Source organism: Aulostomus chinensis, chromosome 23 (genome assembly GCF_037954235.1).
Source record: "Aulostomus chinensis isolate RoL2024-O1b breed Wild chromosome 23, RoL_Achi_v1.0, whole genome shotgun sequence".
In the NCBI taxonomy this organism is placed as follows: Eukaryota; Metazoa; Chordata; class Actinopteri; order Syngnathiformes; family Aulostomidae; genus Aulostomus; species Aulostomus chinensis.
In genome coordinates, this window is record NC_141342.1 from 16342128 (window position 1) to 16369509 (window position 27382).

The 27382-nt window shown below is 43.4% G+C and overlaps 1 protein-coding gene across 2 annotated transcripts in view; it reads right to left on the minus strand.

Annotated features, from left to right (window-relative positions):
• Window positions 1-1816: 1816 nt before the first annotated feature.
• Window positions 1817-27382, minus strand: part of LOC147239798 (uncharacterized) — a 47367-nt gene continuing 21801 nt past the window's right edge. Inside the window, exons 2-10 of one of the 2 annotated variants that reach the window (XM_086196217.1) lie at window positions 18961-19115; window positions 14705-14849; window positions 12525-12731; window positions 9347-9561; window positions 7827-7957; window positions 5900-6027; window positions 5347-5464; window positions 4341-4415; window positions 2808-2953 (exon numbers count right to left, since the gene is read on the minus strand). In XM_086196217.1, coding sequence (XP_086052343.1) covers window positions 4352-4415; window positions 5347-5464; window positions 5900-6027; window positions 7827-7957; window positions 9347-9561; window positions 12525-12731; window positions 14705-14849; window positions 18961-19115 — 1163 coding nt within the window. In that variant the 3' untranslated portion in view covers window positions 2808-2953; window positions 4341-4351. Of the gene's footprint in view, window positions 2954-4340; window positions 4416-5346; window positions 5465-5899; window positions 6028-7826; window positions 7958-9346; window positions 9562-12524; window positions 12732-14704; window positions 14850-18960; window positions 19116-27382 lie in introns of both variants that reach the window. The other variant, XM_086196216.1, reaches the window with a different exon arrangement.

Sequence of the window (27382 nt, forward strand, 5' to 3'; positions counted from 1 at the left end):
AAAAAAAAAAAAAAAAGACCTGCAAGTTAACTGACATTTTTACGTGTGATTTAGTGGCTCATGTTCAGCGGGTGGTGGTGACGCTTGGGGGGGGGGGGGGGGTAGAGAGAGAGAGAAACACTGCCTCTTTTCTTTGGAGTGCATTCATATTAAATTTGACTCACCTGCATCTGTTGTTTCCATTTATTTAATATTTCTGTGAAACAGGTTGTTCTTTTGTCTTCTCAGTCATAACTGAGTGGTAGCGCGTTTGGATTTTACAGTTCAACACACAAGTTAATATTGCTCATCTAAAAATAGAACCGAAATGCAAAATTAAAGCCTGTTCAGGAAGAAAACTGAAGCAAAATCAGATGTTTGACCCGTAAGTGACAACATCGAGCAGAAAAAGCAGACTGACTTGCCAAAAGTGTGAAGGGGAACGTTTTCCCTGTAGAAAAACAAAAACGGCTGGGACTTACAGTGAGCTTACATCATAGCCCCTGAGAGCTTCTGCTTTTCTACGTCAGGTTTCAACACAGCTCCTTCTTGAAGGTCGTTGCTGGTTCACATGCTGAATATCCCTCCGTCACCGTCGCTCATCCTCCATCACAAGAACTTGTTGACACTCTGGCGCCCCCCTGTGATGGAAGTGAAACAATGTGGCTCGTCTCAGAGAAGGGCCAAGAACTCCGAGGGCCTCATTCATGACACGTTCTTACACACACACACACACAAACACACTAGTCCAGATTGATATGTGTTTTTCCGCCCTTAATTTAGTCAATTTCTGGGAATTCCTTCCAGGCACCCCCAGCGATCACCAGCTCCATTCCAGAAGATTCCTGGTTTGTGATTGTTGCCAGGTTAGAGGTCTGTCCCAGGGATCTTGCTGCTTCTGTTCACATCACAGCTCTCCCAGAACATTCCCTGTAAAGAGTTTTGAGACTGGGAAATTGCCAGAGGAGGTTTTTTTTTGGGGGGGGGGGGGGGTGCAGGGACATTTGCGGCAAAGTGAATAAGGCCTTGCGGACAGGTCATGGTAAAATAACAGGTGTTGCTTCCTGAGGGCAAAAGCAAGGTCTTATAAAAGAACATTTGATCCTTCCCTTTCACCAAATTTCACCTCAATCTGTCAGGTCCCCCCCCACCCCCCCCCCCCCCCCCCCCCTTAGGATATCCTGCAAACACACCCTGGTGGTCACATGACCTCCCTGGCAGAGATAATCCATGAGAAACCCTGATCTGGATGTAAAACACAGGATCAAATCATCATAAAACCGTCAAGCGTTTCTCAGAATTGTATCTTTTATTTGAACTGCACTGAATGCTAAATGTTCACCTTATACAAGAAACAAATACAAATACTCACACTAAAAACAAAAACATACTGCTGGCTGCCTCTTCTGCTATTGTTGGGACACTAAAGTAGGAGTTTTTCTGCTATTGCTCTGACAGAACCTGGCCTTTCAATAGAACAAAGAAAATAGAAGAAGGAGAGAGGGCGGATCACATAGGACTATGGTTATAGGAACATTTACCTAGGCAATACAAATCTAACAGGACTCTTCAAAACTCTTCAACACCAAAAATGTGGGATGCGTCTTGTATATAAAAATACCACGATGGAAGAGGAGGAGGAGGAGGGAGGAGGAGAGAAAATATCCAGACTAACCAGATTAGTCTCTTTTTTTTTTCTTTTCTTCTTCACAGACAAAATTTCTGGGAATAAACAATATCTGCAAAAAAGTGTTTTTCCTGAGTCTTTAAGATAAGTTTGCTTTAACCCTTTCCTGCCTTGTGAAATGTGCTCGAAAGGAGGGACAGCGCAGATGAGTTCGATCGGTTTTTGCTTCTTTTTTTTTTTAAAGGAAAGTTCAATCACACAGACGCACACCCAAAAAAAAAAAAAGCTGGTAATAACTAACAAAAAAAAAGACAAAAGTTCTCCTCTATATTCATATAATCTCAAAATTCAGCAACAATCAAATGGATAAAATTTCCTACTTTAGTAAATATAAAGAAATGAGGCCAATCTGTGTAGAAGTACTGATGCATTATTGCCAGGAAAGGGTTAAAACCCACTCTAGATAACTGATGAGCAATCTTTTCTTTTGACAGATGATAAATATATATAAGCTGATAATCCATTTGAAGTCATTCACACTGTAGATCAAAAGGAAAACAAAAATAATTCTCTTCTGAGGCGTAATGAGGGGCCTAAACAACACACATTAGTTATAGACGGAGGGCGAAAGGTGGGATCAGGGGCCGGGGCCGGGGCCGGGGCCGGGGGGGGGGGGGGGGGGGGGGGGCGAAGGAATCAGGTCCAGTAGCACATGATGCCAAAGTTTGTTTTTTTCTCTTCTTCTCCTGTTGAGATGTAGGCCTACGTTTCCCATGAGCACTGAGGCGTCGAGGGAAGTGGGAGAGAGTCTCATGTATTTAAGTGTGTGTGTGTATCTGTGTGTGTGTGTGTGTGTCTGTGTGTGTGTGTGTTGCTGGATAATCCTGGAGCGCTAAAAACACTGTCCACAATCATAGGCATGTCCCGAAGAAAACAAAAATAACATCATCAAAGAGTAGAGTCGGTACTGAACCCAAAGAGACAGAGAGAGTAAAAACTAAAACGTTAAAAGTACAAATTCCCCGGAACTCTTCCTCTGTTCCCGGCTGCCGACTGACGATCAGCCGCTTGTGTGGTTTCACTGTCTCTTGGTCCCAGTTGGTCGGTCGCTGTGTGATTGGTTGAGTGTCGACATGTCGGGTGAGATGTTCGGATCCCTTCTGGTGCTATTGCTCAGTGAGGTGCTCTCTGGTCTCGCCGTGTTTGGAGGGCTGGTTGGGTGACGGGGCCTGGGAGGGGTGTGTACCAGAGGGCAGGGTGTGAGCGATGGGTACCCCACCTGGCACCATGCCCTCTAACGCCCCCGGGATGCCGCCTGGAGCCACTCCAACCACACCGGGCGGGTATCTGAAGAAGGGGGGGGGGGGTGACACTAGGTATTAGACTGGTGTCACTCTGAACACGGCGAACGCTCAGAAACACACGTGATCTAATCTACTGACGCTTGTGGCTCTTTTACACCTTTCTGCTGCGTAGAGAAACTTAACGTCGGACCACAGGCTAAAAAAAACCCAAACAAAACGGCTCCAAAAACTCAAAATCATCCTTAACGACGCATGAATTAACCTCTTCCTTCCATTTTAAATAATCACATCACCTTTTGTTTCTGAAAGGTGTTTCTGTTACGCATTACAGAAACAAGAACCGGGAGGACCGAAGAAAATCGGTGCTAAACTTCCTAGTTGGATGATGTAACTGCCCGACGAAAAAAAAAAAATCCAGTCCAATCAAATAAATGATAATCATTGAATAATAAAAGATATTTCAAAAGAAGACTTAGCTCCACTCAAAAGAAAGAAGTGATTTTAAGTAGTTTGGAAATTTGGGGGGGGGGGGGGGGGCGTTATTAGATGCTTATTATCAAAATTTTTCACACAAATCGAACCAAATTTTGGGCCCGTTTTTAGCCAAGGGCTCCACGTTGGGCAGCCCTGCTCCAGACTTCCCACAGGTTATGGAATGAATTTAAAAAAAACTCACATTGTGATTTGGTTCTCGTGACATTTAGAGATTTTTTTAAATGTATTTATTTATTTTCATCGAGCTGCAAGATACTGGAAAGGTTTGAGACGTGCTTGAGGTGTTGGAACCCTGTAGAAAGAGCGTTTCATCAGTGTTTCAGTGACTGCTTCTGCTTTAAAGCTTTAATTTAACCAGAAAATGCACCTTTTACAACTCTAACTGGCAGTTAGGGTTTGTTTTGGGTTTTTTTTTCCCTTCTCCTGTGCTTCTTGTGCTTCGGTCAACATCCACATCTGCATAATGGTCAGTCAGAGAACAGAAAAAAAAAAAAGTAAAAGAAAGACATGCTTTGTCGTGTCAGGATTGAATTGGTTATAGGATTCGCTTCATCATTTTCTGTAAAATGTCACAACACGCCCCAAGCGGTGTGATTGCAAAACTCCAGAAGATGGTCAATTTATTCGTTAAGCAGCAAATTTTGATGGAAAAGAGCCATAATTGTTGGATAATCAGTCGCTGAGGGAAAATAACAGGGACGAGAGAGAGAGAGAGAGAGAGAGAGAGAGAAAGAGGGAGAGAGAATCAGAGTGATACTTCATCAGAATCCCAAGAAGGACACCGTGAAGCATGACATCATCCAGGAAACATGTCATGCTTACTGGGACGTCTCTACTGTCAAACATGAGAGTGATACTGGGGGTGGGGGAGGGGGGAGTGTATAGAGGAGGTGAGAGGGTCTCTCCAGGACCAGAGATCAGATGCTTGTATTTACCTGCTCCTGATCTAGGCATTAATTTTGTCTTGGGGGACGGCGGTTGTTACGGCTGGAAGAGTTTGGTTCACCTGGCTGTGTGAAAGAAGCACATGGAGGCGGACATGCTGAGATCAGGACGGTGGGACACGCTGGGACACGCTGGGACACGGTGGACTCGTCCCAAGTTTCTCAATCGCACGAGGGATGAGTGAAAAATAACGCCATAATTTGAAATGGGCAAATTCTGAATCATAACGTGATCAGGTCACATGCATGATTTACCCACGCAGGCGCTGATCGTCTGAACTTCAAGCCAAATCGTTAAACGTGATCACGTCAAATGTGTTCAAGTGCAATTAGCTTGTAAAGTAGGAAATGCAATTTAGGATAATGATTCACCCTGAAGTAAAAGTTGGGAAAATAAGGGACGAAGGGGCGAGGAGCTGCACTCCAATCCAGCAGGGGGCAGCAATTCACTTAAAAGCCCTTAAAAAAGCTATCATGAAACAGCGACAGATTTCCTACATCCTGCAGGCTGTAAATGCAGCACCGCCACTTCTCTCTCGCTCTCTCATGAGGAGCAACTGTCTTAAATTTGTTACCATGGACATAAATGACCTTTTTTTTCCATCTTTTCTAGACTCAAGGGAAGCATCACTTCCTGTTAATTCTTCATTTCTATATCTGTCTTTACACACTTTATATAAGTATCATAACTCACTTTCAAAGGGGGCGGATCCCTGCGATTGAGAAACAGCTAGAGTTACCGTTCTACTACTACAGAGCAGAGGTAGTGAGTGGGCGGGGCTCTAGGGTCTACGGTGAGGTGGTGAGCTCATTGATTCATTAATAAAACATAATCATAACAATCAGTGTAGAAGGAGGCATTTCTGATTAGCATAGCAGGAAGGATGAATTTTAAACTACCACACAATTCTCTTATGATGTCATTAAGTACATGAAAACGTGTTTAAATACACAGAGGAACAGAGACGCTCTGACCGTCCGCGCGTTCCGCTCTTACCTGTAGGCAGCGCCGTTGAGCTCGGGGTGAACGCCCGGTTGATCCATAACCGCCCAGGGCGCCGTGGTGACAAAGAATTCCTTGTTGACGCAGTTTCTGAGGCTGTCAGGGATGCGGCCTGTTGCCAAAAAAACAAAAACAAAAACAAACAAAAAAACAACAACAAAAATGAAACAACAGAACGTAAAGCAAAAGACGGACAGAAGCAGTGAGGCGACGCATTCATGCCAGACATCATCAGGTGAATGCTAATGAAGACCATTTAGCAACGGTTGGAGGGCTGGGCTCTGCTGGGCATCAGGAAACTAATGATGACATCTATTAAAAGGTCCAGATCTAATAAAAGCTGCCCAGGCACCTATCGAAGTGGAAATGTGACATCTGGGAAAAGAAAGACGTGCAACAGGTCACATGGAAGACTGCGAGGAGGCGGTGGCGGCGTGGGGGACTATAAAGCAGACGGAGGGCAGGAGAGGGAGAATTTAATGTGGTCGCGTCAGATGAAGGTGAAGCTAAAAATAAGAACAGACTTAGAATGTGATTAGGCGTTTACCGGTGATGGCTCTTCGGATCTCGGTGGCTGCTGCCTCCCTCATCTCCAGGGAAGCCTGCTCGCTGTACCACGCCGTGTGTGGCGTGCAGATCAGGTTTGGAGCGTCTTTAAGGGGGCCTTGAGCAAAACTGCACGCAAGACAAGGAGGAATAGAAAAGACACACACGAAAAAAATCAGTTTTTCGTCCCCGAAGAACAAACTTAACTCAGGTTTGTAGCAACTGTTGCAATCACTTGACCCCATATTCAGAATTTAAGGTCAAACCTGCCATCACATGGGGACGCACGATAAGATCGATGTTGTCATCGGTAACGGGAGATATTGGTAATTCCTGAATATCAACCCGATGGCCGATAATTCTCTCGACCCAGTTGATTTCAAGTTTCTTCTTCTTCTAAACTCATCATCGACTGCTTTTTATTAAAAAAAACAAACCAATTTGATAAAATCTGTGATTTACGCATGACTCTTAAAGCTTTGGAAGTTAAAAAAAAAACCAACGTTCTTCTTCTTCTTATTATTTAAATCCACAATGTTTACATGTTTATGCCCAAAATGTAAAAATGATATAAACTGGTTTTTAACCAGTCGATATCAGGATCGGTAAATATCGGCCGAAAAACGTCAAATATGGTGCATCCCTGATAGCTTTTATTTGTCACACGGTCAAACATTGGTACATTTAAATACTGCAAGGATATTTTTGGAATGTTTCTGGTGAAATATGGTCAGTGGTATAGAATAGAGCGTGCCACTACCCTCCTCCTCCGAGTGTAACACCTCGCTGGTTGGTGTGTAACACCTCCACAGCGCTCCTCTATCAGCATCATGTCGTGTGGGACGGAGGACCAAAGTTATGAAATACTCTCCTGCTGACACACTGGGTCAGTGGAGCGTGAACGGAGCGTGAGTGCGGTGCCGTCAGCTTGGCGGGGCTCAGTTTTCTCCGGCAGTCAGTCAGTCGGTCAGTCAGTCAGACAGACACAAACGGCTTGTAAACGTCCCAACGGCCCCTGATGTGAGCGCAACACATCAGTACCTGTGAACCCCACGAGACGGCGAACACGGAGACGGGTTTCGATGCTGCCCTAAGAAAGATCCTGGAGAAGAATAGTAACTTTCTTTTTAAAGTTTTAAACTATCCGTAAGTGCCACAGCGCCACCATCAGGATGTAACTGGCATCATTTTTCCCTGCATCATCATTTAGCGTAAAACTGTGAGAGAAACAAGTCTGCAAAAAAAATAAATAAATAAAACCCCCGCGTAATAATGTTTACTGTCAAATAACTAATCACCAATCCAACTGCATTATGATACTATTACAAAATGTATAATTCAAGTTTGAACTAGCCGGCTCCCTTTTACTAAATGTTGATTTAAACTCATTTGCGTGTGTGTGTGTGTGTGTGTGTGTGTGTGTGTGTGTGTGTGTGTGTGTGTGTGTGAGTCTCAGCTTTCTTTCCTTTACAACTGTGTCTGCAATCATTCTGAGGACGGTTTTGCAGTCTTATTGCTTTTTACACCACTGAGGGGTCCAGTTATGTTCGATGAAATCAGATTTGAAGTATTAATAAAAAATAAAGGAGAGTCGGAGAATTGCAGTTGATGCGAGTTGAAAAACGCACAGCGAGAGAAGCTCTGTGCTGGCTTTCGGAGCCAGAACAGAGAAACTTAAACGACTGATTTGAAATCTCAAACAAGTTTCACCGCCAGCGTTTTTCCGTTTAGCAGTGATGATGCACTTGGACTTCCACACACTTTGTTGTGTCTCATCACAGCCAAACCAGTGTTTTACTTCTAGAGGCTCTGGAGGAGGAGGAGTGAGAATCCATTCATCACATCGGCCATCATGTTTCTCTCCTTCCCTACAAACCCATCCATCTCTCTGTCTGTCTGGATTTGCTGCCCCCCCCCCCGACTCTTACGTGAAAGGCTCTGTCTCATGGACGTCCAAGGCGGCTCCACGTATCCTTCCCTCCTTCAACGCCTGAGCCAAAGCCTTCTCATCCACCAGACCTCCTCGCGCGGTGTTTACCAGGAACGCACCCTGACGCATCTGTGGCGGCGCAAGTCACATACGTCAGAATCACAGACAAAGGGTGTGTATTTGTGAGACAAATATGTGTGTGTGTGTGTGTGTGTGTGTGTGTGTGTGTGTGTGTGTGTGTGTGTGTGTGTGTGTGTGTGTGTTTGTGTGTCTGATCTAAAGTGGGACATCAATGAAGATTGGATGTCTGTATTTAGGGCTCTTTAAACATATGACATAGGACAGAAATTCAGAAGAGAAAGACGGAGAGAGAGAGAGAGAGAGAGAGAGAGAGAGCGAGAGAAGACAATCCGACATCTTTTTGTTGCTGCTGACACCTGAAAGATTTAGAAGACTAGACAAGACCTGAGGAAAAAAAATACTGTCAGATGTGGGATCGAGAGCAGTCTTTATCCAAAAAGCAAGACATAAAATGAAGGATGAGGGATGAGCTGAAAGATGAGGCAGCACCACCTTTTGCTGCTTGTGGAAAAAAAAGACAACAAAAGTATAAGAGGGAGGAAGGGGGGGGGAATCAAATGAATATGCTCAGAAGAAAGTAATCCCTTAATCTTGACAAAAGCTGAAATCCAGGGGCATGAAAAGCCTTTACGCTGGCAGTCTTTTATTAGGCCTTGGTGGATTTGACACACAGAAACACACACACACACACACACACACACTTTTACTTTAGAAGCTGAAAGTGACTGCCAAGATTTTTTTTTTTTTTTTGGTAAAGAAATAGTGTTCTTTCACGGCAGCACTTAAAGCAGCAGCAGCAGCTCACAGTCTTAAGATTTGTAAAAGACAGAGTAAACTAGGTTAGGCTATTACCCTACTACACCTACTCCCCTCTGCCTCGTCACATCACTCAAAAAAAAATAAAATACAGAAAGGCCAGAAAATACATGAGGGATATTGACAGATGGGTTCACCCCCCTACCCCCCTTCTGCTGGTGATGCAGTTCCCTGTCTTCCCTACAGGTGTCACCCCAGGCGGCACCTTGGAAATGCAGTTATTGACACAGCGTTTTTTCCCCCTGCAGTGCTCTCAGCCTCACGCTGTGCAGCCCTGTTGATATATTTGCTGTAGCCGTGGGCTGGCGCTAATTGCATTTGACAGAGCAAAGGAATGAATTTGTGTCCAGCTTCAGTGGAGCTTAAGATAAAGAGCAGGGAAAGTGAAAGCATGAAGGCTGCTGCCATTTCCTCTAAACCCCCCCCCTCCTGCCCCACTGCTCTTTTTCTACTAACTATTATGCTCTTTCCAACGACCTCCAGGCTGACAGAGTAATAATACAGCTGTCTACCTGCTAGATAGCGCTGCGCTAAGCCCAGGTCAGGTCACTGCAGTTCTGTCTAGGATGACATGTCTCTGCTAGGCGCTGTGGTGGATGTGTGCGTGTTTTACAAATGTACCTGTTTTATGGTGAAGTCATTGATGAGATGGTGGTTGTGTTCGTTCAGGTTGCAGTGCAGGGAGACGCAGTCGCTCTGGTAGAGCAGGTCCTGCAGGGTGTAGACACGCTGGACGCCCAGTGAACGCTCCAGACCGTCCTGGAGGTAGGGGTCATAGAAGATGACGTTGAAGCCAAAAACCTTAGCTCGCACCGCCACGGCCTGGCCTGAACGACCTGCCGACACACATGAAAAGAGCGTGGATGTTACAATTACAGATGAAGTAAAACATATCTGCAAAATCATAACCAGCTAATTTTCAAATAGCATTTATAAGAAGTTAAAGGAACACACCAACTTTTTGTGAAATACATTTTTTTTTGCCTTCCTCCCCAGAGCCAGACATGAAGATTGATACCTTTCACTTCTCTGTGTGTGGGTTTAGGGAGATGAGACCCACCGGGACCGGCTAGTTAGCTTAGCAGAATGAATGGTAGTGGATGGGCACGTTAGCTTAACTCTTTTGCGAGCTACGCTTACAAAAACTGTAGTTCCTCCTCTGTGTATTCTGGTTCAAATAGATCAGGATCATGATTTGGGTTGAAGTAATCCTCCTCATGCTCTCTTACAAAGTCGACTATGATTAGTAGTAGCAGTCGCTCTTAATGTAGTATAATATGTGGTAGTGGTTGTCAACAATCATTTAGTTTTGTTCGCTTTAGTTAAATGAATGCAGTTAAAGACCACATTGAAGAAGTGTATTTGATGACTTTTGACAGAAGTATGCTAAGCTGCCCATCCACTACCTTTCATTGTGCTAAGCTAACTAGCGTTCAGCAAATAAGAAGTTGCTGCATTCCTTAAAGGCAGTAATTAAATCAATATTCTACTCGATAAAGAAAAAAAAGACTCTTAAACACCAGAAAACTGACAGTTTGACATCATGTAAACCCACAAATACACGAGAAAACAAGTCATTTTTCAGCTTCACATTTTTAAATAATCCAGCGCTTTCATCCACCCCTATACAATATGTGGGCTAGAGAATAAGAGCTCCTTCAAACAGGACTGGACACTGAAGAGGCTGTTGCTGCTGACAGAAAGATATGTATTAATTAAGGATAAGTAATGGAGTCATGATGAAGTTTGGCAGGGACACAACAATGTGCTGTGAAGACATTTGTTGACTCAGAGCTGGAATCTAAAGTCTCCTTCCGTCTCTGTCACCGCGTGTCTCATTTGTTGCATTGTGCGCAGCAGCAGCAGCAGCAGCTGCAGCAGCTGCAGCGGCGGCGGAGGGAGATCGATGGAAAGTTGGATGTTGTTGCTGGTGAAAAGGATCGATAAGGTCTTTTACACTCTCAAGGTTCTCTCTTTGTGATGGAACATTATGGCCCACTCTTAGCCTGCTCGGCCCGAGGAGAATCAGTCTCCCCCTCTTTCTTTCGTTCTCTTTTTTCTCCCTCGTTCAATCGCAGCCAATAGAGAGAGCAGCATAAAGAGGCGATGACAATAGTCTTGTTATAAGATGCTAGGATGGTTGTAGTGAATCTTGTTCACTGGGGAAATGATTGTCGTGTGTTCTCAGCAGGGTGATGGATGACAGCTCATTCTGTTCACTGGTTATTAATCTGTCAGGTTAAAAAAAACCCATTACTTTTGAGTACAAGACAAAAAAAAGTGAAATTCTTCATTGGTTTTATTCTCACACAAATAAAAACAACGACTGATAATCAGACGTTTCCTGTTCTTTTTTTCAGAATAGTATTTCTACTTAATTAGTTCCTATGAAGATTCAATGGTCCCAGCGCTGTTTGTCTGCCTCTCAGCAGGAGTACACAAAAACTACAAGGTTGATGTTCACCAAAAACAGTAGAAAGTTGTGGAATGAGTCAAGGAAGAAGCCAGTAAATTTTGGGGTTGATTAACCATAGCGCCATCTGGTGGCAACCGAAAATGTCATGGACTTTTTTCTTTCTTTTTTTCCGACTCTTTGAACAAATCTCAAGTGATTGTCCATCAAAATAACACCATGTCGTCCTCACTTGATGTACAGCAACATGAAGTCTAGTGTGTATTCTCTAGCGCCACCTAGTGGACCGGTACCACTACCCCCTTGATTCACAGTCAAACACACATTGCTCCTTCTATTCTTAGGAAGCAAACAGCGACTGATTCTACTTTGGGCGTAATATCTAAACATAATTATAAAACCTGAAATTAAATTAAGTGATGGATGAATTCTTTGCACTTAATTTAGGAGTAGAGGCACATAAAGGTGTCACAGTCGGTGCTCCTCAGTGTATTGTTGAGGGTTTTTTTCTTTTTTAATTCGGTGTATTTGCAGAGTTATGGAGCTGGCTGCATGCACAGAGACCTCCAAACACACACCGGGGGCCCTTGCTGCTGTCCCCAACCTCCCAACGACAATGGACATTGTTTTGAAGGGCGATCTCAGCCAGGGTGGTCCAGGAGAGGAGGCCGGGGGGGGGGGGGGAGAGAGAGAGAGAGAGAGAGAGAGAGAGAGAGAGAGAGAGAGAGAGAGAGAGAGAGAGAGAGAGAGAGAGAAATAAGTGCTGCCAGGACCTGCTGTTTGGACCCAGTAAGTCTCAGCAGCTGTCTGGGACTTGAGGGAGGAGGGAGGAGGAGGAGGAGGAAGAGGAGGTGTGTTTATGTGGAGAGTGTATGTGGACACAAAGATAAGGTGGCACTCTGGAAAGGCTTGTGTGAAGCCTCAGTGATGTCGAGACAGTGCAGAATGATGCACTAATGCAACACAATCAGCAGTGAAACAGGTGCAGAGGAGGGAAAAGACGCTGTAGCACACTAGCAGGCCGGATCCAGTCGACCACGAGGGGCCTGATTATGGCAGGGCAGCACGGCGAGGGACCGCGCTGACAGAGGAGGAGTGGAAAAAAATAAGAAGAGGGAATAATGGAGATATAATGGCGAGCATTAGAGCAGTGGGGATGTAGCAGAGAGAAAGAAGGCAGCCCGGAGGGAGGCCAAATAGACAACCTTGAGATAATCTCTGGGATGGGCAAGAGGGTGAAAAAGAACCTTATCAGAGTAGGAAAACAGCAAGAGGCAACAGGATATGAAAACGCACGAAGGAGAGAAAGTGCAGAGAGCAGAAAAACCCCAAACAAGACACAACAAATAAGAAAGCTGGAGATAATAAACAATAACCGATATTCACCAAAGCCAATGAGTCCCAGGGTTTCACCGCGGATACGGGCAGCGCCTGACGCCACCTCACGGATCTGCTCCACGCTCTGCACCCGTGTGCCCTCCCGGAGAGCCTGGTAGAGCCAAGTGTTCCGCCTGTAAAGGTTGAGGATGTGGCACAAGGTGGAGTCCGCCGTTTCCTCCACAGCTGCCGAGGGAATGTTACACACAGCGATGCCTGGAGACAGGGATACACACAGGACAGAAAATCAGGGATGTAATGTAAATGTAAAAAGGGATGATCAAAAAATTAGGAACGCCTCTCTGTATGCTAGCAACTGGGATGAGGGAACGGTGGGAGATTCAGCATATCCCATGAGGAAAGTGGGATGGGAAAGGGAAGAGAAACGTAGTTGCTCTGAGCCTAAATAAGACTATTTATTTTCAATTTGGGTCAAACGAGACCTCGGTTTACTTTTCTACATTTTTCTTTACTCATGTAGCTACTTTTTGTGCAGCTAACGTACGTTAAGGCCAGGCAACTCTAAAGGTTCACAACCAGAAAAATTCAAACTACTTCCGATGCGATGGGTCTGCAACGTTCTGAGGAACAGTGTGTCGTTTCCATAGCAACAACAGTGTGCGTTCCAGTTCCAGAGCTGATTACACGGTGAAAACATTTATTTAAAAAAAAAAACAAAAAAAACAGAGAAGGTTGATTATTTGCAGCATCAGTGGGTGCTTATGACAATTGAGAAAATGACTCTAATTTTAAAAAAGAAAAGAGGGATTAGAAAATTGCTAAAAATTTGCTTCCAAAAACAACAAGTATTAAAATAGCATTTGTATTTTATCGGTCGGCTGTTACCTCTAATAAACAGAGGAAACACTGTTGAGAGTTCCTCCATTAAAACAAACCAAAATATAAAAAAACAAAACAAAACTACACAACATGGTCTCGTGAAAGACTGTTGTTTTTAAGTCAGTAACCCACTTAATCACTTTACTGTCTAACCACAACAAATATACATTATATCAACGTGACTAATGAGTGCAAAAGCACACGTTAGCATATTCACCACTGAAACACCTCGAACACACGTCTCCACTTCTACTGCGGCAGCGGTGTGATCACAATTTTGTTCCCTGCCGGAAACCCCTGAGCTCACTTATCCTCCAGCAACATAAGATTTTTTTGTTGTTGTTGTTGTTATTGTTTTTTTTTTCCTCTTCTTCTTCTTCTTCTTCTTCCCTCTCTTACAGGGTTTTTTTTTTTTTATTATCCTTGCCCTTGCTCTCCTCTGATGTCCTCATCCCACTCTGTATCTCACAGTAACAGCACAGACGTCTCTGGACAGCAAAAAATAGCCAGAGCTTGCTCAATCAATGTCCCCCCGCCCCCCCATCCCCCACCCCCTTTTCTTCTCCCAGAGAGAGAGAGAGAGAGAGAGAGAGACAGCAGCCGCCATATCAGCGCCGCCTTCTCCAGGCACGATAGCTTTTGACTCCTGCATTGCGAGGCCGAGCGCCTTCGGTGAGTGGGTGGCAGTTAGACACAGTATCTCATATTGGCAGGGAAATGGCAGCTTTGTCAACTGTAAGGGCTGTTTGAGCCGCCAGCCTGCTGATAAGCCTGGGTGGTGGTTCAGAGGCAAGCTTGAACTCTCTCTGTCCGCCGTTGCCTTCCTGTCTCTTTCAACATTCTGCCTCATACTGTGCGTGTGTGTGTGTGTGTGTGTTTTCACCATTCATCTTTATTCTCTTTAATTCACTCTGATACCGTTGTGAAAAATCTATACAGTTTAAGAAAAAAAAGAAATAAAATGAAGAGTACACAAGTCATCTTCTTCCTTGTGGTAAAATCACCGTCGACCATCTTGCGCCACCTCTGGCCGAATAGTTTCGCGGCAAAATCATTTCCTCTAGATTCATCCCAATCTGATTAACGTCACCCGAGGTATGGTTTGGGATTCATGAACAAACATAAAACTCTACATGTAGAAATCAATACGTGGTTTGGGATTAATACACAAACAAACAACTCTACATGTAGAAATCAATACAAGGGGATGAGGTAACCTTCAAAGCACCACGTGTCTTCTTTGAAATTTCTCAAAGGCAGAATAAAGAATAAATATTTTGTGTCTTAATGTTTGTACTCCCTGGTGTAGATGCAGGAAACACACACAGACACCGCAGAGCAGTTCCTACCCAGCTCTCCAGCAGCCTTGATGTCGATGTTGTCGTAGCCGCTGCCGATGCGGATGATGATGCGTAGAGCTTTAAACTTTTCCAGATCCTCTCTGGTCAAAGTGATGGTGTGGTACATCATGGCGCCCACTGCTTCATTCAACACCTGTAGAAACACACACACTCACTCACTCACAAAACACATTTCATAGTTTGTACATTCATCCAAGAGGCCTCCAAGAAACATGACCATCAGTCCAATCGAGATCATATCAGAGCCCGTGACAATCACAAGATCACATTCCTTCCAGATGAGCCATGAAAATCACATGTCTGGCATGACGACGTTCACACAACTACGGGGAACTACGCGCGTCACATGGTCGCCAGCAGATCGTGGCACACTGTCCCTCAGAAGTGGATGGAACAAGTTATTATAGTGTCTGAGGAGGCCACAGTTGTGACACGGTCATCACGACCAAAACAAAGAGAGAAGTCAGAGAGTTCCTGACCGCACCACAAACCTGCGGAAGATCGCAGAAACACTCACGCGGGTGACCTTTCGACCCCAGCAGAAATCAGATCTCTTTCTGTGGTTGATATACAAGATACGATCCATGAAATAAAGCATAAATATGACCAAAAAAAAAAAAAAAACACTCTCTCTCACACACACACACACACACACACACACACACACACACACACACACACACACACACACACACACACACACAATATGAACACTACCACCAAAATCTGCTCATTCATTTCCATCCCAACTGCCAAAAATAATCTCTCTGGAAGCAGTCTGTCTCGTAAAAATACATCGCCCACATAAAGTTTATCAAAATATGAGATATCAAGTGTTACATTGAAAACAGGCTGTCTGGATCCCAAATCTAGAGCACAGTCGAGATGATCTCTAGGATCCAAAACCTTGTTTCAACCAGTTCACATGGGCTCAAGGGACTCGATTGGTCTAGAAATACAAATACTAGCTACATTCAATGCAAACAGTCTTAGAAGAAACCTCAGCATCTACTGCTTGATCCACATCAACCTCCAAAGTTACTAACTCGCTCCTTGTGACATCACTTATTTTGTCATCAAATCTAGGCAAAATCCCTCCATAAGTTTTTGAAATATTCCGCTAACAAACAAATAAAAGACACTCGCCGCTGATCACATTCCCCTCACGGCGGAGGTAATTACATTTATATCATAAATGACCTAGTTTGTGGCTGTCAAAGTAATAAAATCAATTTTGCAGGGAAAAAAAAAAAGAGTCCAGAATGACTTCACTGATAAAGCAAACATGACCCAACACTGTTTACTGAGAAAAAAGTGACTTTTATTAAGAAGCAGTCGCAGGAAACGCGGCGTGTTTGTCAGCGGTCGTTAATCAAGAACGAGGCGAAAGTTTGAAACTGGAGTGACGGAGGAAGGGAGTCAGCCACAGCGGATGAAGAGCCTCAGGCTACAAGCTTCAACTGATCCACAGTCAGTGAATGTGGTGTGGCAGAAAAATCGCACCACGGTTGCTGGCAGATTGATGGAAAACAGCGAATTATGGCTCGACTTTTGCTGAAAAGGACTGAGTATCGCAGCATTTAACTGCAGACGCATCGACTACGGCGTCGACTGCAGGACTCACACGCGGGGTTAGGGTGAGATACGTGAAATTACAAGATGCACGTGCAGAAAAATCACTTCTTTAGTCGTGCACGGTGACTGTTGAGCAGCACCGATCGAAATCTTCACCTTCATCCCTTAAACTCTAAATAATGAAGTCTGAGATGGAACAAACTAGACTGAAGAAAAGCTTTGTGAGGTCACACTTTTCACCGCTGTTGAGACGTGAAACGGTCAAGGTGACTCGTCATCATGTTGATCTCAAACTACAGCCTCTCCCAGCCGCTGTCAGCGCCTAAATAACATTCACCTCCAGCCAAACTGCATTAGCTTTCCCCTGATTAGCAGATTAGCTCTAAATTTCCATACAGCTTTTATTAGAGCCGACCAGGCCTTCGAGATAGTAGTTCAAGGTTAAAATGCTCCTCTCACACACACACACACACACACACACACACACACACACACACACACACACACACACACACACACACACACAAGTATTCATACACATGCATGTACACACACTGCTCACATCCCTGTTGTCTTGTTGAGCCTAACTCTGATTTAATCTATATCCCCTTACTGCTTTTAACATCTATCCTTTCTGATGGCTTTTTTTTTAATTTTTTTTTTTCAAATACACCATAGGGGCATCTCTGTTGAGCCTGGGCAAGCATGAAAGAGAGTGTGTGTTGTCCTAAATGAGGCTTGACCTGCTAACACACACACTTGATATGAGAGTAGGTTGGGTAGTAGCTTTTTTTTGAGGAATTCCGCAAACAATCGAAGAAACAACAGTGAAACTGCAGCTACCTCAGCAGCTATAACGTGAAAGTTATAGGCAGATGTTATTGAATATATCACCGACTGAACCTTCGTCATTGAAGTGAAGCAAATCAAAGATTTCTGCCATGAGGGTTATATTTTCCATTTGAATCAGTTTGTCAGCAAAAGGATGCAAACCGTCCTTACAGTTTGACGGCCGATCCGCTCAGCAGAAAACACATCACATATTTTTCACTTGAGCGCCGGCAGAAGTCGTACATCTACAGAGTGTCAACTTAGAAAGGAGAGTCACCATGAAGCGAGACCGAAGCGCACGATCGTGGATTTTTGACGATATTTTTACCACTAGTTCGGCTGATAACCGATATCAGATGGCATCATTGTACGTTTAAAAACAAGTTTATATTTTTACTTTTTGAAGGTATTGGAAAACACGGCGACTTTTAACGTTTTCTTCATTCCAAAACAGTATGGAAAAACCCTTAAGTCGTATATTTACTGTAGTGTTTCCTCATCATACACAACAAATGAAGCGCCATCAGCTGATCAGGCCGATACCAATATCTATATCTATATATCTATATCTATATATCTATATCTATATATCTATATATAAATATCTGCTGATACTAACAACATCTCTACTGGAAAAGTTAAGCTTCTACACGCAAGTGATGATGAAGCAGGGATACAATAGTTTTCAAAATTGGTGAGTTGCTGATCGATTGCAATATCAAGTGTTCATATGTGAATAATTAATTAGTTAAAGCTCCAGTCTCGACACCACAGTAGAATGAATAGTCAGGCAGCGTTTAATGTGATAGACCCACACTGACTGTCTGCCACATGGGCTGACGTCCAACTTTTACACACCCGTGTGAGTGTGTGTGTGTGTGTGTGTGTGTGTGTGTGAGATCATGAGAGACGATGACTGGATGACAGACGAGAAATCATCAAAGTTATGTAACGTGATCTTGATCTGGTTTACCGTCATCTAAGAAAAAAAATAATGGAGGACCTGACATAACTGAGGCTTCTTCAATATTCCCACCTTGACCAACCTTCCCAGCCTGTGTGTATGTGTGTGTGTGTGTGTGTGTGTGTGTGTGTGTGTGTGTGAGGAGTGATGGAGGCGTGTTGTGTGGTAGCTAGTCTGCTCTGACAGCATCATACTCAAATCTCTGCATCCGCGCTGCTGAAAGAAGAGATTGGACATTTTCAATCTGCACCAGCCCCTCTGGGTATCTCCACCGCACCTTATTACTGTGAACTGCTGAATATGCTGGTGAGGTGAACATTACAATCATGTATTTTCACTGATAAGGCTGCGTTAAAACAAACAAAACAACAACAAAGATAAAAAAAAAAAAAGCTACCCACTCCCCTGGTCTCCACATCGCTCCAAGGTCTTTGATTGAATCGATCTCTATGCAAATGCTGCTTTTTTTAATATGTCCCATTTTCATAAAAACAGCAAGATGTGGCAACTCCCGCTCCGTCTGCAGATGGAGAGATAGCACTTCAGCGATACCCATCTTCATGGCCATATATTGTTTTGCAGCCACGGCGCTGAATAAAAAGCAATAAAGAGCCTCTACAAGCCAATGTAATTACACTGCAGCTCTGCTCTACAAGGCTCTCTATTTGAACAATGGCACTGATGTAGGCATCGCGCTCGGTGCCACAAAGTGACATTAAATCATAATGAAGCCACTATATTTTAACTGGCAAGTGCATATGGGGCAAATATTATGCACTTCACATATCCGCCAAGCAATAGCAATGAGAGGTTCTGATATGAGGTGTGTGTGTGTGTGTGTGTGTGTGTGTGTGTGTGTGTGTTAGCCATCTACCTTCTCGTGAATCTCCTGTGTTGACTGGGCATCGCAGAAAGCGACGGTTGCCAAGTCTTTCAGGATGGGCATCTCTACGGTGCAGTCTCGCCCGTCCAGCAGCGCCACCAGAGGGCGCGGATGCATGGGCCCGTTCATGATTTGGGGCCGAATACCTGCAGAGACAGATGGAGCGGGGGGGGGGGGGGGGTGTTAATGCAACAAAGCAAAGAATATGTGTTTGATTGGCCGCTGCAGGACTTTTACACATTATCACCACTGAATTTACACAATCCAGGAATGCATGATAAAATATATTCATGTCATTTGGCTGGTAGCCTCAAAAAATTTTGACTGTTCATGAAAATCAAAAATATAGTATTATGAAAGTATATAAAGGTATATGAAGGTCAACAGAAAACACACCCACAAACAGAGGATAGAATACAACAATGAATTCAACTTTTCGGTCATTTGGGTCTGTTCATCCACTGAGGCTCATATATGCAAGTGAGACAATATATCTATCAATCGATCGATCGATGAGCATCTTCACTTTGGTGAAGGAACTATTCTGCTGTCAGGTGATAACTGAGATGAATACATTAGACTAAAATTATGAGCTAAAAAGAAAAAAATACGAAATAAAAAGTCCAAAACGGAGGATTAAAAAGCTGAAATCTATGATATTTTCAACCTTTTCATAATATCAAACATCTCTCTCTTCCATAATTGATCAATGTTTACATGAGCTCTTTAAAAACAAGGAAAAAAAAAAAGACTGTGTCACGATGTCAGTCTCCTCATAATGGGAATAGACTTTTATCATCAAGGCTACATTTCTACTTTTTTCTTCTACTGGCAGAATTTACCTTCTGTAATTGATAACCGTTTATTTGAATTAAAAGAAAAAAAAAAAGAGCGGGATAATAATGACCTGCTGTGTGTGTGCACATGTATTCACTTTTGTGTGCACATGTGTTGATTAGGATACGGTAGAAAGCTGAGCTAACAAGAGCTGCTCGATAAATCAATGCACCTACTCAAGACTGGATTAGAGCACATCCTCACTTACTGGAATCCTCCTGCCATCACCGGTTTGCTGAATCACATACACAGATCTGCACGTACGGAGATGCACGCAATCATAATATAACATATTCCCCGGTGTGTGAATGCACGCTCGCATATCCAGCTCAAAGGAGGAGCATCCTACATTTCCTACGATGTGAGTAAAACAAGCAGCTGTGGAATATGAGATAGGGAAGAAGAAAAAAAAAAATAAAACAAAACAAAAGACAACGCTACTGCCCTGCCTCAAAAGTGCCATGTATCATTGAAGAGGAAATCGTCAGACAAAACGCTACAAGCCTGAAAAAACAACACACACACACACACACACACACACACACACACACACACACACACACACACACACACACACACACACACACAAAACAACCCACAGCTAACTCGCATCTTCGCTTCAGTGCACTTGATGAAATGCTTGTTGTGATTCTGCTGTTGTTTCTTTCTCCTTAAAGTGAAGAGAGGGAGAGCCCACAAGCTGCTCCCTGGTGGGCCGACCTTCTCACACGTCTCAGCGAGGAGGACGTGGCGCGCTGAGGAGACAATTACCAGGCCCTACTTCATACAATGTTAACAAGTCAGGTCTATCAATATTCATGTTGCCATGCGGCGTGCGAACACAGGAGCAAGCAGGCGGATGGAGAAGACCCGACAAGTAAAAGCAACTGTTCCCTGTTGAGTACCAGCACCTCAACACAAGACGGGTCATGATCTTCACTCATACTCAGCCAGCTATGAATCTGTCCCAGCTGAGGAAACACACCAGAGGACGCTCAGAGACGACCTACAACAGCGAGATGGACCACCCCCAACCCCCCAGCCCCCACCCACCACTCAATGTGGATGTGTGATAGCAAGACTTTTAATTTCTTATCTGGTGTGCTCTCTTGTGGTTTTGTATCTGGATGTGACCTCATTCTGTGAGCATGCAGGTGTGTGCATCTGTGTGCTATTATAAGTTATCCTGAAAGATTACAATGACGTCAGATGGAGATAAGGAGTGTGTGTGCGCGTACCTGTATGTGTGTGTGTGCGTGCCTGTGTGTGTGTGTGTGTGTGTGCGAATGTGTGAGAGAGGAGGAAGGAGAAGGGAAGAGGAGAGGTAGGAGGAGGAGCTTATTATTAGCGACTCTGGAATTACAGCAGCACAAAAGGCTGATTAGAGGAGATAAAGTTGAGATAAGTAGATTTGAGAAAGTTGTGTGTGTGCGTGTGCGCACGTGCGTTTCCATCACACATTGAGAAGAAAAACAGGTGTGTGTGGGGGGGGGGGGGGGGGGGAATTAACATGTAAAATGAGGATGCATAAAACAAACTAAACACTGCCCGTTAGCCTTAAAAGCTCCCGTGAGACGTATCAGAGAAGACGAGGAGGAGGAGGACGAAGCAGTAACGACAGGAGAAAGCCCAGCTGACAGAAAGCGAGCAGTCCAGCAGTCTCTCAGGGTATGGGTGGGGGCTTGGGGGGGGGGGGGGATCAGAGAGGAGGTGTTGTCTCCCCATGCCTTCCGCCTGTTGTCATGGTGATCACTTAACAGGCTTTGGCTGCCAGTTTTAATGCACTTTATTTTTGGCACCGTTGGCATCTGCGTCGAGAGGTTGCAGGAGCCTGAATCACACTTAACGGTGCGTGTGGGGCAACCAGACACTGACAGACCTTCCTCCTCACCACACTCATTGCACATTCCCTATTCTAGAAGTGAGAAAGGTGAGGCGTGGCAACATCTGCGACAGACAGCATGCTAAATATTTATGGAAGCAGCTGGTAAAGACTGGGCGACGATGACTGAGACCATGACACCAAACTGGGGAGGGTGTGTGAGGGAGCTCGTGCATTTAGTAACAGTATGTCTCCTTGAATACAGCAATACAAAAGTTTTGAGGATTAATCTAGGAAAAAAACAACAAAAAAGGCAGCTTTTATTTTTTTTAAGATCATTGCAAATGGAATAAAACCCAATAGTGATTTAGCATGGTTGTCAAAGATGTCCCGTTCCACTGTCTCAAGAGACCACGATTGGTGCAAGGTCTTATTCAATGGAATAAAACATGTCAGTAAACAGTCTATTTTAAGAGTGAATTTCAAAGTGTCTTACAAATGTTAGCAGCTAACATGTGGCTGATAGAGCCAGAGGAGGCGTGAAGCCAGCTGTGGTGATGCTGAAGATGTGTGCGTGATGTAGTTAGCATAACGTTAGCTTTGCACTTCTTAAGACTGCATTTACGCTTCAAAAAAAAAATCATCGAGGCGGCGTTTTGTTTTGTTTTTTTAAGATTATCTCGGTGAGCAAAACTTACAAGTCTTATAATCTTTTGTTGGCCACAATGTTTATTTTCTGCAATCGTCCAGATTCTCTTGGTCAAGTTAACGCAAGGCCATGCTAACGTCCAGGTAGGACTTAAAAATACATCATCAGTCTATAGATTTTTGTTTTTTCTTAAAGTAAACCAGCTTGCTCTTGAAAACCTTGGATCAGACACTCCTGATTGGAAAGAAAACCCGCACACAGTCTATTATTTGTACTATTAATAGTACAGCAGTCCTCAGACCTTGTGTGTTGCACCAAACTGTGTTATTTTGTGTTGAATGTGTTTTTATGATTATGTTCTCACTGATGCCTCCTGGCCAGGAAATCAATTATTAAAAAAAAAAAAAAAAGAGGCTGACAGACACACAGTTATGATGTTATTATGCTGCCTCTAGAGGGGGTTATAATTACCATGTTTACCAGCTAAGTCCATCTAAACACTCCACACACCACTCGCAGGTTGTGACGTGTTGGTGATATTTTCAGAAATGGTCATGGAAATGTATTATTTGGTGGATGCTACGTTACTTTTTTTTCATTTTAGTCGTATAGATGTTTTGGCCGGGGAAAAGTCAGCGTTTCTTAGAAAGAAGCAAACAATGATGAGGAGAATCAATGCTATGGCTATCCATGTTGCCTAGTAACAGATGACTCAACCACTTGAACGCCAAGCACTTCCCCTTCTGACACAATATAACAGCTTAATAATTACACACCAAAAAACATTAGCACTTACTCGGAGTCATTGTGTTTCTTCCTGATAGTTATCCTTCTTTTAACCTGCTGGATATTTTAATTTCCTCCCAAATTTGTTGCCACCTTCGTCACTTAATGCCGCGAGGGTTTATCTCAGACTGTGAGGTTGTGAAACCCAAACAATAAGCTAAAAAAAAAAAGTTAAATGATTCCTGCACCTCCATCAACGCCACCTGATTCATTCAGTTAATATCAAAGTATTGATTTGCGCAGCACACAGGCCCTTTTTTTTTTTTTTGCCTCACAACACACCTGTAACCTTCCACCAGCCTCCTCTCACCAGTAGCTAACAGACAGCAGTGGGTGAGCAGGTGAGAGAATGAGGCGGTGGAGGAGCGGCTGGCAGGCTGCTTTGAAGCTTCAGGCAGCAGAAGTTAGACAGGCTGAACTCCATGAATCATCCACTTCTTCTTCTTTTTTTTTTCCCTCTGACCTTTCAGTCTCGTACTCTTTCAATCTCCCTCCCGCTGTCCCGCTGTCGCGCTACATTTCACCGTCTGTGGTGTTGTATTCTCTGTGTATGATAGCATCTTCTACCTCTAGATCTGTGTTTGCACACCATCCTTCCTTTATCTCTCTCTTTTCACATAAATCCCCCCACCCCCCGCCCCCCCGCACACAATCTCGGCTATCATTCCTCTGCTGTCGACCAGTAATCGCAGCCCCTCCTTCCCCTGTCATTCTTTTCCATACCTTTTTTTTCATATCATTTTCACCCTCTATTTATCAAAACCTCCCCTCCTCTCTTTCGCCATCTCCGTCTTGCTCGGAGGAATGTGTGTGTCTTCCCGTGTGACATTGATTCATGCGCCACTGATACTGATGGAGAGGAGATGATATATTTGGGCAGCGAAGGCAGGGGAGGTGACAGGCGACACTCCACCTGTAGTAAAATGACAGCATGTAGATCAAACTGCAGAGGAATCTGGGGGTCTGTCAGCTGCACAGTGCAGACCACCGCGTCTAATAAGTGATGCATTCAAGACAATCTTGTCGGCACCTGTCGTGGCCTCAGCACGCTGCTGATTTGTACATCAAGGATGGTGTATGTCAAATAACAGTCAGGTAATAATGTGCTTCATATAGCCTGACTTTTCCTTTAATGTACCCTTGTTAAATAGTTTTTGAGCTAAGTACCCTCTGATCAGTGCTAAACATTTATGGCAGGAAATAACACCTATATGAAGATGTGCAATAATAAGGAAGTGTGTGTGTGTGGTTGGGGGGGTCTCTGCCCTCTGAAATAATGACGTACGTTTTCGATGGGGGGAAAAAAATATTTCTGCCCCGTTTTTCTGAAATGATGAGATACGGGTTTCAATATTTAAAAAGAAAACGGAAACCACATCACTTTAAATCAGGAAAAAGATATTTTTCTCATGTAGAAACCATGGGCATTTAAATGTACTGCTATTTTTGAACCAATGCGCAACAACACTAAAATACTACTGTCCTTGCCTTTTGGGTTTTTTTTTTTTAAACACTCACAGACCTGTTGCAATGCAGCGAGTACAAAACTGCAGCTAGAGGGTGATTTAGAATACTTCTTGTACAATGCATTTGCTTTTTAAATGGTACGTATTAAAATAGTAACTGTAGCGAATTTCAAAAGATATCCTAGTCGACTAAGACGAGCTTTTTTTAATATCATTAATACAATTTTGGCAGAGTTGATTCCTGCTCAAATATTTTTTGGGGTACTCCCATACGTCTCTTTGCTTGCATTCCAGAGTGGAATGATATTCTTGAAGGTGTTAGGCTTGTGTAACTATGTGTTCTTGTCAACCATCAAAAAGCCACCGCAATGACAAAAAAATAAATAAAAAAATTAAAAAAAACAAAACAGCAAAATGTGAAGAGATATGTTTTGACGCAATGTCAAAGACAATCTTTGTTTTGTGCTCTTTTAGCATGCTAGCCAGTGTAGCGTTTAGCCTCGGCCTCAGTCTAATATGAGAGGATGAAGATGTCGTGCTGCCCAGAGGCAATTTTATGCAAATATGTAAATAAATACCATTAAATATGAAGCTGCTATGCTAACATATAGCATCAGTAGTCACACTCGTGAAAAACTGGAAAAGCTGAAAAGTGCAGTTCTTTTAGACAGGCTGCAGGTAAGTTGTTTCAGATGACTATGCGTTGTATTTCAGTGTGACGTAGGTCCTAATTTAACGATGAAATGGGCCTATAATTATTCAAAAGCTTTGGAAACTCTAAAAACGTAAAAATATCCAGATGTCTTTTGTGCGGTTTAAATGAATACAAATCTTAAAGAATATCACTGCCAGCCGACTGTACGTCATCATTTTAAGGAAAGAAAAAAGTATACAACAGATCTCTTAAAATTATGACTTGCATGAATTCCAACTCTTGCATCTTTAAACTTGTTTACTTTATGTCTATTGTGATTAACTGTCTATGCCTGGTTATACTCTCGCTGTGCTCTTGAAAAAAAAAAAAAAAAAGAAGCAGCACAGAAATGATAGAAACCAGTTAATATTAAAAACACATTCTTAGTTTTGCTGCATGCAAACAGGCTTCCACTTCCAAACAAACGCAGATGCAGTTATATCTACAGCTATGGGAGAGTCATGATGGGAATCCAGAACTGGTTCCAGCTGAGGATTTGGACAAAATTTGTCCAATCCGCTGGAATGATATGCTTCTACGCTCATCAATTCCTCCAGCAAATAGTGATGTCAAGCTTGGTCATCAACAACAGCCATAGCGGGGAGACGAAGCAGCTCAAAGCATGACTTGATCTCATGAAGATAGATGACAATATGAGTGGGAGTTGCAATACAAACATCTTTCTACATAACACGGGCTTCAATTCCAGAAAAATGTCATGTATTTGACACTCTCTGCACGATTGTTAGAGAGGGCAAATATCCTGTGTTACGATAACATTAGCTGCACACAGGCAGGATTAACAGATCTCTCTCTCTCTCTCTTTTTTTCCCCCCACTAAGAAAACAAATGCTGTACAAATATTCGCTCATTTCAGATGATGACAGATGGACTGTTGCTCCAGCCAGCTCCACTCTCCCATCAGCTCCATATCCTTTAAAGAGAAGGAGTGCTGTAATCTCATTTAACATGTTCAAATGGTATTAGGCCGACTTCCTTTTCCCCGAGTAGAATCACTTACTGCAGCCTGCAAACGCCAAGAGTCTTTGCACACCTGAGTCGTATATGCGGCCTCATCTCATTCTATTTCTACATTGATTCCAGACTGGGATAATAAATGCTGACTCTAAAACCTGCATGACTCCTCACCAAAAGAAAAAAAAAACCAAAACTGATCAGGAACTGATAAGCAGATCCGGTAACGGCATCAGGGTCGGGACAAATAATCGACTCCCATCTCTCACTGAATCCTGCAGCATCCTGAAATAAAATGGAAATATTCTATATACTGGAGATTGAACATTCACTCCCATACAGCGAGTCAAATGTCAACAAATGTGCACACTGGGAGTTAAGGGGAGTAAAGGGGTTGAGGAGTGTAGGGGGGAGCATGTCGGAACAGCAGGAATCAGAATGCTCTTAATTTGACTCCCCCATTAATTAATCCCCCTCATTTCCTTTCCTCTGCTGTTCTTGCCTGCTCTGCTTGTTGCTAAACTGTTGCCACTCCAGTGTTTGTGTGTGTGTGTGTGTGTGTGTGTGTGTGTGTATGATTTGGGAGGAGTACATTTTCCCAGAGGGAGGCAGCTGTCATGGATTTGCTTGCCAAGGGACTAACTGCTTGTAACACACATACACACCCCATGTTGCGTCTTGTTCTGGGTAATGTTATACTCAGACATTAGCGATTGATTTGGAAATTACCTTTTCTATTCATCAGCACAGTGATGCAAGAATGAACTCCAAAACCCCAAAACAAGCTCGCTCTGTATCCGGTTCCCTCATCTCAAAGTAAAGGAGTTTTTGGTGAAATATCTGGAATGATGTCAGTGATTTACACGTTTGAAATCTTTTTCTTTTTTTTTAGCCTTTTCTTCTAAAGCTTAACATATACCAGTAGATACCGCACATGTGAATTTGAAGCTTTTTAGGTCTTAAAAATGGTGGTTGCTCACAAGCGGCTAACAAGTCTACAGATCGATGTTACCGTGAACATGGAAAAGTCATCGATCCAAAACAGAAAAAATAAATAAATGCAGTAACAGTTGTGGTGATGCTGAATTTATGCATCCATGGTTTAATCATTCATCGCGTAATATTCGCTTTGTACTGACTGACAGAATTTAAACTGTAAAAAAATGATTTGTGAAAATGATCTT